Here is a 13308-nt window from a genome sequence, read left to right as displayed (position 1 = left end):
CATTCTTAAATTTCAAAATGCTTTCATGTGTCCTCTTACTTAAAAATCAGAATCTATTTGAAATAACATTTTGAATGTTTATTACAGCCAGGTACTCTTCTAAGCTCTTGTCTTAACCTCTCAACCTTGGCTGGAAATAGATGCAGAGGTTAAGTAACTTGCTCAAGCTCAGATCATAAGTAGTGGAGGATTTAAAACCAGGCTGGCTGGCTCTAGGGTCTATGCTCTTAATTTGCCATGTTGTATTAATTTACCATACTGAATTATACTTACGTTCACCAAGTTAGGCATTTTGGCAGCCATTGTTTACGTTTTTATTTTGGAATAATTTAGAAAAGTTGCCAGAGTAGTATGAAAGCTCCTGTGTAATCTTTACCCTCATTTTTATTATTTTGCCACATTTTTTTTCATTTTCTCTGTACATGCATTTATACATACTTTCTGAGCTATTTGAGAGTTTGTTGCACACCTTGTGCTTCCTTACCCCTTCCTTAGTACTTTGGCGTATGTTCCAAGTACAAGAATATTTCATATAACTAGAGTAAAATTACCAAACTCAGGGAATGTGATACTCTTTTATCATCCATATTCGTTTTGTTGTCCCAGTATCGTTAGCTTTTCTTAGATCCCCCTAGAGTACAGGATCATTGCATTTAGTTGTTCTCAGTTGTCTTTAATGTGGAACAGTTCCTTAGCCTTTATGTGTTTCATGACCTGTATGTTTTTTGGAGTACGGGGCAATTTTTCTTGTAAATTGTTAACTCATTTTGCATTTGAATTGTTTATTCATGCTTATACCCTTCCCAAGCATACTCTCCATCTGCTCTTCATTGATGTTACTTTTGAGCACCTGGTCAAGGTGTCCTGGTTTTGCTCTATATATGGTACTTACTAGTAGCAATCTCTGGGAAACAACGTGCAAATATCCTGCTCATTATCAGGAGCTCCCTTGGTGATTCTTTCCAGACTAAAACCAGTCTTTATGATGGTTACAAAATAGTGATTTTCCAAATCTACCCCTCTGTCGATTTGCAGCATTTGTTGTAAGAAAGTGTTCTATCCCTGCCATTTATTATCTGCCTAAACACTATGGCCTCATATTTTTTCCCTGCAAATCATAATTTGCATGCCTTTATTATTTTGAGCATGTGCTTTTATGCAGAAGATACTGTAACTTTTCTATCCCAGCCTTAAGCCCTAGAATCAGCTGTTTCTCCAAGGAGCTCAGGTTCCTTTTAGTGGGAAATATTAGAAGTAAACATTTGGGACCCCTGTATGCTCACTGCTACTGTTGCTACTGTGGAGTCTTCTGCCCTTTCAGTGGACAAATCAGCATATGATGTAGGGAAAGGATTTGCCTTTAACTGTTAACTTGACTTAAATCTACTTAAAGCTGCATCCTTTTTAGTCTTTAATCATGAAATGTTCATTAAGACTCCCTGACACAGAAATCAAGGAAGAGTCAGCTAGGTGCAGTGGTTCACACCTCTAAGTTCAGTACTTTGCGGTGGGGCGGGGGTCGCCAAGGCAGGAGCATTGCTTGAGCCTACAAGTTTGAGACCAGGCTGGGCAACTGTGAGACCTTGTCTCTAAAAAATAAAATTAGGCATGGTGGCACACTGTAGTTCCAGCTACTCAGGAGACTGAGGTGGAAGAATGTCTTGACCCTGGGAGTTTGAGGCTACAGTAAGCTGGGATTGTATCACTGTACTCCAGCCTGAGAGACAGACGCTGTCTCAGAGTGCCACAGTCAACTGAACCTGGAGACTTCTGAGAAATGAACTTGGTCTTTTCAATACCGTAGACTTGGAGGTTTGAGATCTGCATGGTTTTATTCTAAGTACAAGAAAAGGAGCTAGTAGCATGTTTTTTCTTCTTCCCCCTCTATTGGACCATTTCCTGTATCACTAATGTGCTTTGCCTCAAACTTTGTTGAGGTCTTTTTTAGGCATATGGCTCAATCTATTTTATTTTTCAGTATGGGCTGTAGTTCATATATTCTGAAGTTTCATAATCTTAAGAAAAGGAAATGCAAGTGTGGTTTGGCATTTTAGATCTGGGAAGGACCTAAGATTCACTAAGGATTGGCCATTGCTATGGTCTGAATGTGCTTCCCCTAAATTTGTATGTTAAAATCCCAGTCCCCAAGGTGATGATATTAGCAGGTGGGCGTCTTTGGGAAGTTATCAGATCATGAGGGCAGAACCATCAAGATTGGTGTAAGTGCCCTTAAAAAAAGAGAACCCAGGCTGGGCACATTGGCTCACACCTGTAATCCCAGCATGTAGGGGGGGCAAAGGCGGGTGGATCATCTGAGGTCGCGAGTTCGAGACCAGCCTGGCCAACATGGCAAACCCCGTTTCTACAAAAATTAAACAGTGTGATAGCACATGCCTGTAGTCCCAGCTATTTGGGAGGCTGAGGCAGGAGAATCACTTGAACCCAGGGGGCAGAGGTTGCAGTGAGCCGAGATTGTGCTGCTGTACTCCAGCCTGGGCAACAAAGCAAGACTTTGTTTCAATAAAAAAAAAAGAACCCAGAGGGCTCACTTGCCCCTTCCACCACAGAGTGAGAAGGCACCATCTATGAGCCAGGAAGCAGGCCCTCACCTAACAGGATCTGCTGGGGCCTTGACCTAGGACTTTCCAACCTCTAGAACCATGAACAATTTCTGTTGTTCCTATAAGCTGCCCAGTCTATGATACTTTGCTATAGCAGTCCAAACAGAATTATAATAATTTCTATTTCTCCTTTAGCTTAACACTGGACTTTAGTTGTAATCTTAACTGAGAGTGGGTGGCCCTGCTAATTTCTTTGCTTTACCTGTTTTCAAAACACTTTGAGCTAAGAATTTTTCACCCAATTATCACACATGATTAAAAAACAAGATGCTTAAAATGAAAAAAAAAAAGACAGACACCCCTACCTTTACCCAGGTCCTTTTCCTCAAAGAATATTTCTAACTGCTTCTGGTTTTGCTAGTTTATTTCAAAAATGACAAATGTTTGAGCCAAATCTATACTTGATACTCATTTAGGTCATTCTGCTGTTCTCTCAGTTTCCCAGGTGTTTTGTGTGTCTTCCTTGTGCTATTAATTTTCCTGTGACCTTGTTTGTCAGATCCACAGAGGCAAATGCAAGTGTTTTTCCTTGCTTCAGAACATGTGCTGTAATCACGATATCGTCTCCTAATTTTGCAGGTGACATGTACCTTGAAAGAAAATGAATACAGTTAACAGCAAATAATTTTTCAAAGGGAAGGTTGTGTGCATCTCACAACAGTGTTCCTATGTAACTTACTTTACTCATAAAAATAGTTTAACAGTAGTATTGGTAAGCTTTCTGTACTATCAGATGTGAATGGCTGGTCCTAAGCAGGTTCTCTTACCCATTCCTTAACCCACACAAGTTTCTTTTCCCAAATATATAAGAAGAGGTTTTCTTGCCTCCCCTTTTTTCCCTTTATGTTTCCCACTTCATATTTATTTGGGGCTGGTGAAAGATCTCCTCCAGCTTTCATTTAAATCTCCTTAACTTCTTAGGTGAAATATCACTTGGTGTCTATACATTGTCCTATCCATATTTACAATTTATTTGACTCTAAAATGACAATATAACAACTATAAGGAATTGATACGATGTCCTTACAATTTTGGTGATGGATTGTCTATATATTTTTTTTTTTTTTTTTTTTTTTTTTTTTTTTTTTTGAGACGGAGTCTCGCTCTGTCGCCCAGGCTGGAGTGCAGTGGCGCGATCTCGGCTCACTGCAAGCTCCGCCTCCCGGGTTCCCGCCATTCTCCCGCCTCAGCCTCCCAGTAGCTGGGACTACAGGCGCCCGCCATCACGCCCGGCTAGTTTTTTGTATTTTTAGTAGAGACGGGGTTTCACCGTGTTAGCCAGGAGGGTCTCGATCTCCTGACCTCGTGATCCACCCGCCTCGGCCTCCCAAAGTGCTGGGATTACAGGCTTGAGCCACCGCGCCCGGCCGGATTGTCTATATTTTTAAGAGATGTACATCCTACTCACTTGTAATCATTAAGTTGTCTTTAACTCAGCTGGCTCCAGCTAATTTAAAAAAAAAAAGGGGAGATGAGGATTGTTTAAAACAAATGTTAATGTTTTAAAGGGAAATAATTTCCTTACAGTTTATGTTTCTGCTTTTTAGAAAGAAGCCTTTAAAAAGGGTATATGTTTTTGCCATATTCAAAATAAGGCTTCAGTATTTATGGCTGGGAGGTATAAGAAAGGTGGATCTGGCCAGGCTCCGATGGCTCACGCCTGTAATCCCAGCACTTTGGGAGGCCGAGGCGGGTGGATCACCTGAGGTCAGGAGTTCGAGACCAGCCTGGCCAACATGGGGAAACCCCATTTTTAGTTGAGATACAACTAAAATACAAAAGTTACAAAATACAAAAGCCGGGCATGGTGATGGGCACCTGTAATCTCAGCTACTTTCGAGGCTGAGGCAGGAGAATTGCAGGAACCCAGGAGGCAGAGGTTGCAGTGAGCCGAGATCACGCCACTGGACTCCAGCCTGGGCAATAGAGCAAGAGTCCATCTCAAAAAAAAAAAAAGAAAAGAAAGGTGGATCTTATTGCTGGAAAGAACAGGCTTGTCTTGAATTCACATACTTCAATGTAAAGAAATGAAAAATGGCATGTTTAGTAGTAGTTTGCCCAGTTTATTTCCCTAAGTTTTGTCTTAGAAGTCAAGAAATTTGGCTAACAGACATTAACTTAAACTGAAGGAAGATAAGGAACCCTTTGTGCTATAGATGAGTAAACATTAAGTCCGGGGAATTTGGAAGTTGGCATTTTGTTAGTAATATTCTAAAATTTCCCCTTTTGTTATTTTGAAACCTCGCTTGTTTTTAATCTAAGTCACAGTTTAACAGGCATCCTCAGTCTGTATAATATAGAACTTGATGTGCAGGGGTGGAGTAAATTTGGTACCATGTCAAGTAAATCAAAGAGTGAATCATTAAGTGTTAATTGACTGAAACATTATTCATTTACTTTTGAAATAGCTCTAACTTTTGAAAGACCATGTGCTAGTTTTTGTTCAAGGGAATCAGTTTTTGAAGCTTAGGCAGCTCTTGGTGGCCAATGTTTTTGGCAACACATATTTGAAAGGCCGAGACTATATTTGACTTACCGAAAATTCCTTAGGGTTGTAAAAGCAAAAGTACCTTAGTAGATCATGAAATGCAGTGCTAGGTTTGAAGATCTCTCTGCTCTTAATAGAGACTTTTAGGGAAAATCAAGTCATCCACTAGTCTTACCTCTTATCACATGAAATAAGGACTGCTGAATATGCACATCAGTAACATAAGCAGAGCCTTTCTTTTCTGTACATCTTAATTTCAAAAAGCATTTGGCTGCATCTTGTGATTTGCTTATTGTACCCTCAATTTATTTCCATAAAGAGGGACTAAATGTTTCTTAAGTAAACTTGATAAAAGATTTAGATTCCTTAAAAGCCTACATTGGCCAGGCACGGTGGCTCACACCTGTAATCCCAGCCCTTTGGGAGACCGAGGCAGGCAGATCACAAGGTCAGGAGATCGAGACCAGCATGGCTAACACGGTGAAGCCCTGTCTCTACTAAAAATACAAAAAAATTAGCAGGGCGTGGTGGTGGGCGCCTGTAGTCCCAGCTACTTAGGAGGCTGAGGCAGGAGAATGGTGTGAACCCTGGAGGCAGAGCTTGTAGTGAGCCGAGATTGCGCCACTGCACTCCAGCCTGGGCGACAGAGCGAGACTCCATCTCAAAAAAAAAAAAAAAGCCTACATTTTTTCCATTACCCTCATACCTTATCACAATGACTCTCTCACCCTAACCTCTGAGTTAGATTTTTCTGTTGCTTAGGTGGAAAAAGCAGTTGTCTTGAAACTAAATCCCTGCGCCCAGCTCTTTATTGAATGAGGCTGCAGTAGTACCAGTTTATGTGAATTGAGTTTTTTACATTTTGGAAGTTTGACCCTGAGGGGCACTGCTCCCTGATCATGTAGTTTAACTCAGAACATATCTGTGTAGTCACAGGGAGAGATCCAGGATTACTGCCCATTCTTAAAACTCAACACTTTGGGAGGCTGAGGTGGGTGGACACTTGAGGTCAGGAGTTCAAGACCACTCTGGCCAACATGGTGAAACCCCGTCTCTACTAAAAATGCAAAAATTAGCCCGGCATGGTGGTGCACACCTGTAATCCCAGCTACTAAGGAGGCTGAGGCAGGAGTATTACTGGAGCCCCAGAGGCAGAGGTTGAAGTGAGCCAGGTTGCGCCACTGCACTCCAGCCTGGGTGACAGAGGAAAACTCAATGTCCAAAAAAAAGAACCCAACACTAGTGTTCAGTTTGTTAGAGTAAGATTACAATGTGTATATGAACTCTGTTTTGAATTGTATGTACTCAATATAATCCTCATATTGTTACAAGTGGTATTTTAAAAATTAAATAAAATGTAATTATTTTTTGTAGAGATGGGGGTCTCGAACTCCTGGCTTCAAGCAATCCTCTTGCCTCAGCCTCCCAAAGTGCTGGGATTATAGGCGTGAGCCACTGCGTCTGGCCCTGAATGGCACTTTTAAGGACTGTGAAACAGTATGAGCCATCAGTCTGTGATTTTTTTCCCCCTATATCAGTATACACATTAAAAGCTGCATGTTGCTTTTTTGAATGTTTGGGATCATTCCTCTTTTACTGTTGATGCACACTGTACTTGAAAATTAACTGCTCTAGTTCTAGATTTTAAGGCCGTGGAATATTTTAGGACAAAATCTATAGCTACAGTTAAGGAGATAAGCAGCTAATTGAATCTCATGCGTTACTAATAATATAAGTGTGTTTAGTCTCAGTTGTTTAGACAGGTATCACACAGAAGGTATTTGGAATACAGTTTGGATACATACGTTATGTTCATATCGACACTGACTCCGGGTGCTCCCCTTTCCGTGCATAGCAGAGCCATTGTTGATATGTTATCTACTAATGTGGCTGTCAAACCACCATGGAGAGTGCCTAGTGTATTGGTATGCTCTTCTTCTACTTTCATTTCACAAATCACTTTCCCAGGAGCAGCAGAGACAAGAGTAACCTAAGTATAAAAAAAAAAAGAATCCTGAACATTCATTCTGTAGAATTAGAAAAGCCCAAACAGCCCATGAAGAACAATGGATTGAACTGAATCTTCTGAAAAAAGTTGACTCAGGAATTCAAGTAAATCACCAATCTCTCTGATAGAAATTGACCCTTATGCAAGTCATTTTTAAAGAAAAAGGAGTGTTTAGTGAAAAAATAGTAGTATTGGCTGATCTCCACTCCTCTGCAGAAATCAAACATTCAGTCTGAGCTTTTCAGTCATATGTATGACGCCTGGCATTTTTAATGTCTCATTGGACCTTTGACACCAACAAAGACACCCAGCTGAGATCTGTTAACTCATTATTGTTTCAATTTGTTGTTTCCTAGTTTTGTACAAGCAGAATAATATTAACATTTTAAGTCACTTAATGAACAGTTCAACTTAAAAGACAACTTCAGTCACTGAGTTACTAGTATTTAAGAAAAACTTTTATACTATAAACCCATGTTAGTATAAAGTATAAGTGTAACAAATCCAGCAAAGTAAGTTACTGCTTTTAAGGTGTAGCCCCATTTACAGTAAGTATAAGGAAAAAGTATTACATAAACATATGCAACAATGTATTTAAAATTTTATGATTTTTGGCTGGGCATGGTGGCTCACGTCTATAATCCCAGCACTTTGGGAGGCTGAGGCAGGTGGATCACGAGGTCAGGAGTTTGAGACCAGCCTTACCAACATGGTGAAACCTTGTCTCTACTAAAAATACAAAAATTAGCTGGGTGTGGTGGCGCGCCCCTGTAATCTCAGCTACTCAGGAGGCTGAGGCAGGAGAATCGCTTGAACTCGGGAGGTGGAGATTGCAGTGAGCTGAGATCGTGCTATTGCACTCCAGCCTGGATGACAGGGAGACTGTCTCAAAAAAAAAAAAAAATTATGATTTTTATATCAAACATCTTTAAAAAGACAACTTATAGAAAGGTAAGTTTTCTTATGTATTTATGTTTAAATTACTAGGAAAAACCACCATGGTATAATATTTAGAACTTAGAGCTGAGCCGTGAACGGAATGTGCTGCATCCAGCAACATTAATTTTCGCTCTCACTAGAGGTGTTCAGGGAGAATATGGACGAATTTTTGGTGTGTCTGTTGTATTTGGGAGTAGAGGGATGTCTCAAGCATTAAATGGTTGGTTATATTCTAGATAAGTACCATTTATTAGGCACTGTGATATACTAGGCACTGTGCCAACCTACTTACATGTATTATATATAGTAAGGAAGAGACAACATCCATTTGCAGAGAACTTAAAATTCAGAGTGATTTATTTTCAAGGTCACCCAAGATGTGATAAAAACTGAGATTTAGATGTAAGTCTTTCCACCTTCTTATCTCCCTAATCACTAACTATATATAACATCTCTAGGTATGTAGTGGCCTTTATGACTCCCACCAGGAAGACACTTGAGAGTTTCACAAACCACCTATTTAGTGGTTTTATTGTTGAAGGCTCTGAAGGAAAACAGAACCATGCGATATAAAACATCCTAAACAATATTATGTCATGTTTTGCACAACAGGTAAATCAATGTCAAAAATAAATTTTAGAACAGGATCTTTTTTGTTGTTGGTTTTTTTGTTTTGTTTTGTTTTTTGTTTTGTCCTTTTCTGTTGCTGAGGCTGGAGTGCAGTGGCTCGATCTCGGCTCACTACAACCTCTGCCCTCCAGGTTCAAGCGATCCTCCTACCTCAGCCTCCCAAGTAGCTGGGATTACAGGCACATGCCACCACACCTAGCTAAGTTTTGTATTTTTAGGAGAGATGAGGTTTCACCATGTTGGCCAGGCTGGTCTCGAACTCCTGACCTCCGGTGATCCACCCGCCTAGGTCCCAAAGTGCTGGGATTAGAGGCGTGAGCCACTGCGCCTGGCCTATGATCATCTGTTTATAGCAATAAATGATCTAGCCACAAGATGTCCTCATAAACTAATAATACACAACCGAGCAAGGATAAGGTGTAAACTCACCTCAGTCACACATTTATGTGATTCTTTATAGCAGGCATTGGCAATGTAAAAAATGAATGAAGTTTAATCCCTGCTCTTAGTGGGTTCAGTGTCTAAAGGAAGAGATAAGCACATAAACTGCAGTGGAAGAAACTGTTGTAGACAGAATAAATACAGGTTTCTTGGAGTAAAGATATCTAACTTTTGAAAGTGTGTATCTAGGGAAAAGACATTAGGAAGGGCTTCCTGGAGAATGACATCTGAGTCTTGAAGAATAGGCAGGAGTTAGCCAGGTGAAGATAAGGGGAAAATCCAGGCAGTTTAAGAAATAGAACTAAATATGAGCGGCTTGTAGACAGCAAAGGTAGTTTTAATGTGGTGTTTCTGTTTTTGTTTTTTGAGATACAGTCTTGCTCTGTCACCCAGGCTGGAGTGCACTGGTGCAATCTCAGCTCACTGTAACCTCCGCCTCCCAGGTTCAAGTGATTCTCCTGCCTCAGCCTCCAGAATAGCTGGGACTACAGGTGCCTGCCACCACACCTGGCTAATTTTTGTATTTTTAGTAGAGATGGGGTTTTGCCATGTTAGCCAGGCTGGTCTTGAACTCTTGACCTCAGGTGATCCACCCGCCTCGGCCTCCCAAAATGCTGGGATGACAGGCATGAGCCACTGTGCCTCAGTTTTAATGTATTTTAAGGCACAGTTGGTTCAGTAAAGCTTAGTTCTTAAAGTTCCATTTGATTACTAACTTTGGCTGGGATGGCAAAATGTAAGACAAATATGAGTTCGATTTTTCTAGTACAGAATACTGGTTTTGATTTTTTCCCCCCAACTTGAAAGGCCAAAGGACATACTAATAAAATTGTTTTAAAATTTACATGGGCATAGAGACAATTTTGTACTGGGCAGCCTGATATGGCAATATAAATGCCTTTATATGTTCAATTCTTGTCTCCTCAAGTCAAATAAGAGAATTAAACCAACGGAAGATGATGAAGGAATGTCCTGCCCACCCTCCCAGAGCTAATCAGTAGTCTTGTTGGGGAAGAGGCCAATGCAAAGCTAACTTCTTTCTGATGAGGAAGGGGAATAGGGAGAGAACCCTGTGAAAAAAACATGTCAGCCTTGGTAAAGATGGGCTGTAGGGCACACATTTGTTTATTCAGTTATATCAACATAGCTAACTCCATGTTAGAGACCATGCTGAGCAATCTGACATGTGCTGTCTCAGTCCTGCCAATGTTTGAAGTGAATACTATTGTCTTCATTTTATAGATGAGAAACAGCTAGTCTAAGTTTAACTAGGATGTCTCAGGTTTAACCATTATGCAAAACAGCCTGCCCTCACATATCACCTGGACTGCTACAGACAACTGGGTCCTGATTCCTTAGGTGTCTTGGTAAAGATGGTATGGAGGCTTTTATGATGTCAAGGGGTCAAAAATTTACCTGCCATGGCCTAACCATACAGAGAACTGTCCAGATATGTTCAGTCCCAGGATCCTGCAGATTGGACAATTGCAATAGGTTGGCAAGAACTTTTATGGATCAGCACTATTTGCCACAATGGGCTCCTCAGTATATCATAAAAATGCTTCCATGTACACATGCGTATACAGTAATCTGTCCCTTTTATATATGGCCCTGTATCATGCTGTCTCTTCCTTGTACTTCATGCATTCATACGAGTTTATACGACTTCATCTGTGTAATCCCAGCACTTTGGGAGGCCGAGGCAGGCAGATCACTTGAGGTCAATAGTTCAAGACCAGCCTGGCCAACATGGTGAAACTCTCTCTACTAAAAATACAAAATCAGCCAAGCATGGTGGGGCATGCCTGTAATCCCAATTACTTGGAAGGCTGAGGCAGGAGAATCCCTTGAGCCTGGGAGGCGGAGGTTGCGGTTAGCTGAGTTCACACCACTGCACTCCAGCCTAGGCGACAGAGTGAGACTCCGTCTCAAAAAAGACTCAGGTTGCCATAGCCCCTCACCCTCTCCCATCTGAGCTAAAATTCATCACAAAGAGACACTCCACATGACACAGAGTCTCTCCTTTCCTCACTTTTTCAGTAAAGATAGGGAGAAGGCTGCCTAACAACAGCAGTGAAGATGCTGTTCTTCATCACTGAGATGGTCCTTTATGAGGCTGAGTACCAAGAGTTCTCTTTAAGCCTTGGCATTTCAGATCATTCTGGTCTTTAAAAGAGTTGCATTCTGCTGAGTAGTGGGATAAATAAATAAGCCACTGCCATCACTGTAACTGCTGCTGGCTGCTGTGCAACTCACCACCACTCCCTCTGCTAAACAGATAAAGGAATGTATGTCTCTGGCTCAGTAAGGGTGTCTGTAATGGGCCTAAAGCACAGGAGTGTGACATATGGTATGAGAAAATCTGTGTACATAAACGTGAGCCACCCCAAAAAGAAGACTGTATACAGAAGCATAGAGAAAAACGGACAGTCTTAATGGATGAGAATTTTCTACGTGTATATTTGTGAATAAGGCTGTTTTCAAGCAATTTTCCCTGATGATGGACGTTGTTAACTTTGTGTGACACTGCAGATGACAGGCGTTCTAAGGACAGCGTATGAATGCACCTTCATATAAGCAGGAAAGGAGGTAAAAAGACAGGATGTGGCAGTGTGATGGGGTAGCAACAGCAACAAACACAGATGACATTTATGTTCAAGGGGCTCTAGAAAGGTACATGCTATAAAAGTACCATGGTTCAACCATATTGCTGTTATCAGTCCAGCATTTCTGCTTTATAATGTGTGTTCTAGTAGCTTCATTACACAGGTGACTTCCGCTTAATGGTTAAGAGTAGTGGTTCTGGAATCAGACTTAGGCAAGACCCTGAACTGAGGTTTCCCCATCTGTAGAGATAACGTACTGTACTGCCCTTATAGGGTTTTGTAAAAATTAAGATTAAAATTCAAATTAGGACAAGGCCTGGTATGTCACAGGTGATCAAAACACTTTAATTTTGGGAGACTGAGGCAGGAGGATTGCTTGAGTCCAGGAGTTTGAGACCAGCCTGGGCAACACAGCAAGAACCCAACTCTATAAAAAATTTAAACAATGAGCCAGGCATGGTGGCATGTGCCTGTAGTCCCAGCTCCCAGGGAAGCTGGGGTGGGGAGCATCGCTTGAGCCCGAGAGGTCAAGGTTACAGTAAGCTGGGATCGTGCCACTGCACTACAGCTTGGGTGGCAAGACTGAGACCCTGTCCCCAAAATAACAACAACACTTTAATTTGCATCCTTATTATAAAAACTATTATCAAACAGAAATTTTTGTTTGTATAGTTTGGCATGTATTTTCTTAAAATTATTTCTATTGCTGAGGTCAACTATGACCTAACTACAAAACTCAAAGGACCCTTGGCAGCCTCTCTCTTCCTTAAGTGACCTCTCAGCATTTGGTGACATCGTGAACTTTTCCTGGGCTTCCCTTAATTCTCATGACACCACCTCCTCCTGGCTTTCCTCCTACTCTACCAGCCACTCCCCAGTCTCCTTTGCTGGCTCTTAAGTCTTAGATTTAACTAGTCATTCAAAGACCAGACTTGATATTGGATTTACTCAGAAGGATATAGGATATATTTCTCTCCTGAGTTGTTGCAGTTGACTTCCAATTTATCTCCCTATTTCTGCCCTTGCCACCACCCCCATGTTTAGTCTCAATATTAGCAACAAGAGTGCTCCTTTGAAAATATAAACAGTGCTTGACAGAAAACAACAGTGCAAAAGTGATATGCATTCAGCATGATCCTTGACTTTATGTTCAGATAAAACTATTGTTAAGTTGAAAGTATCTCAATTTATGATGGGCTTATCCCAATGTGACCCCATCGTAAGTCAAAGAGCAGCTGTAGAAGTCAAATTATGTTACTTGTCTGCTTAAAACCCTCTCTAATGGAGCCCTCAAACAATGAAAAGCACAGCAATGGAAAGTCTGAGGGCCTTTACACTTTTTATTGCCCTTCCTGGAACACTCTTCTTCTTCAATATTCATGACTTTCTCAGGTCTTTATTGAAATGTCACTGTTTCAGTGATATCTTTCCAGATAAGATTTAAAATTGAACTTCTTAAAAAAAGAACTTACAGGAATATACATCTTGGGGCAGGGTGGGGGGTGGATTTAAATTCTCCTGCACCAATACTCTATCTTCCACCTTTATTTCCTTTATAGCAGTTATCACCATCTA

At 41.0% G+C, this 13308-nt stretch overlaps 1 protein-coding gene across 1 annotated transcript in view; it reads right to left on the bottom strand.

The window, feature by feature from the left end:
• Positions 1-2967: 2967 nt before the first annotated feature.
• Positions 2968-13308, bottom strand: part of ACOT13 (acyl-CoA thioesterase 13) — a 33107-nt gene continuing 22766 nt past the window's right edge. The window contains exons 2-3 of the mRNA XM_010365270.2: positions 6915-7099; positions 2968-3211 (exon numbers count right to left, since the gene is read on the bottom strand). Of these exons, the coding sequence (XP_010363572.1) occupies positions 3055-3211; positions 6915-7099 (342 nt within the window). The 3' untranslated portion in view covers positions 2968-3054. The remainder of the gene's footprint in view (positions 3212-6914; positions 7100-13308) is intronic.

Source organism: Rhinopithecus roxellana, chromosome 4 (genome assembly GCF_007565055.1).
Source record: "Rhinopithecus roxellana isolate Shanxi Qingling chromosome 4, ASM756505v1, whole genome shotgun sequence".
NCBI classification, from domain to species: Eukaryota; Metazoa; Chordata; class Mammalia; order Primates; family Cercopithecidae; genus Rhinopithecus; species Rhinopithecus roxellana.
This window is presented reverse-complemented; position numbering and strand designations above follow the sequence as displayed.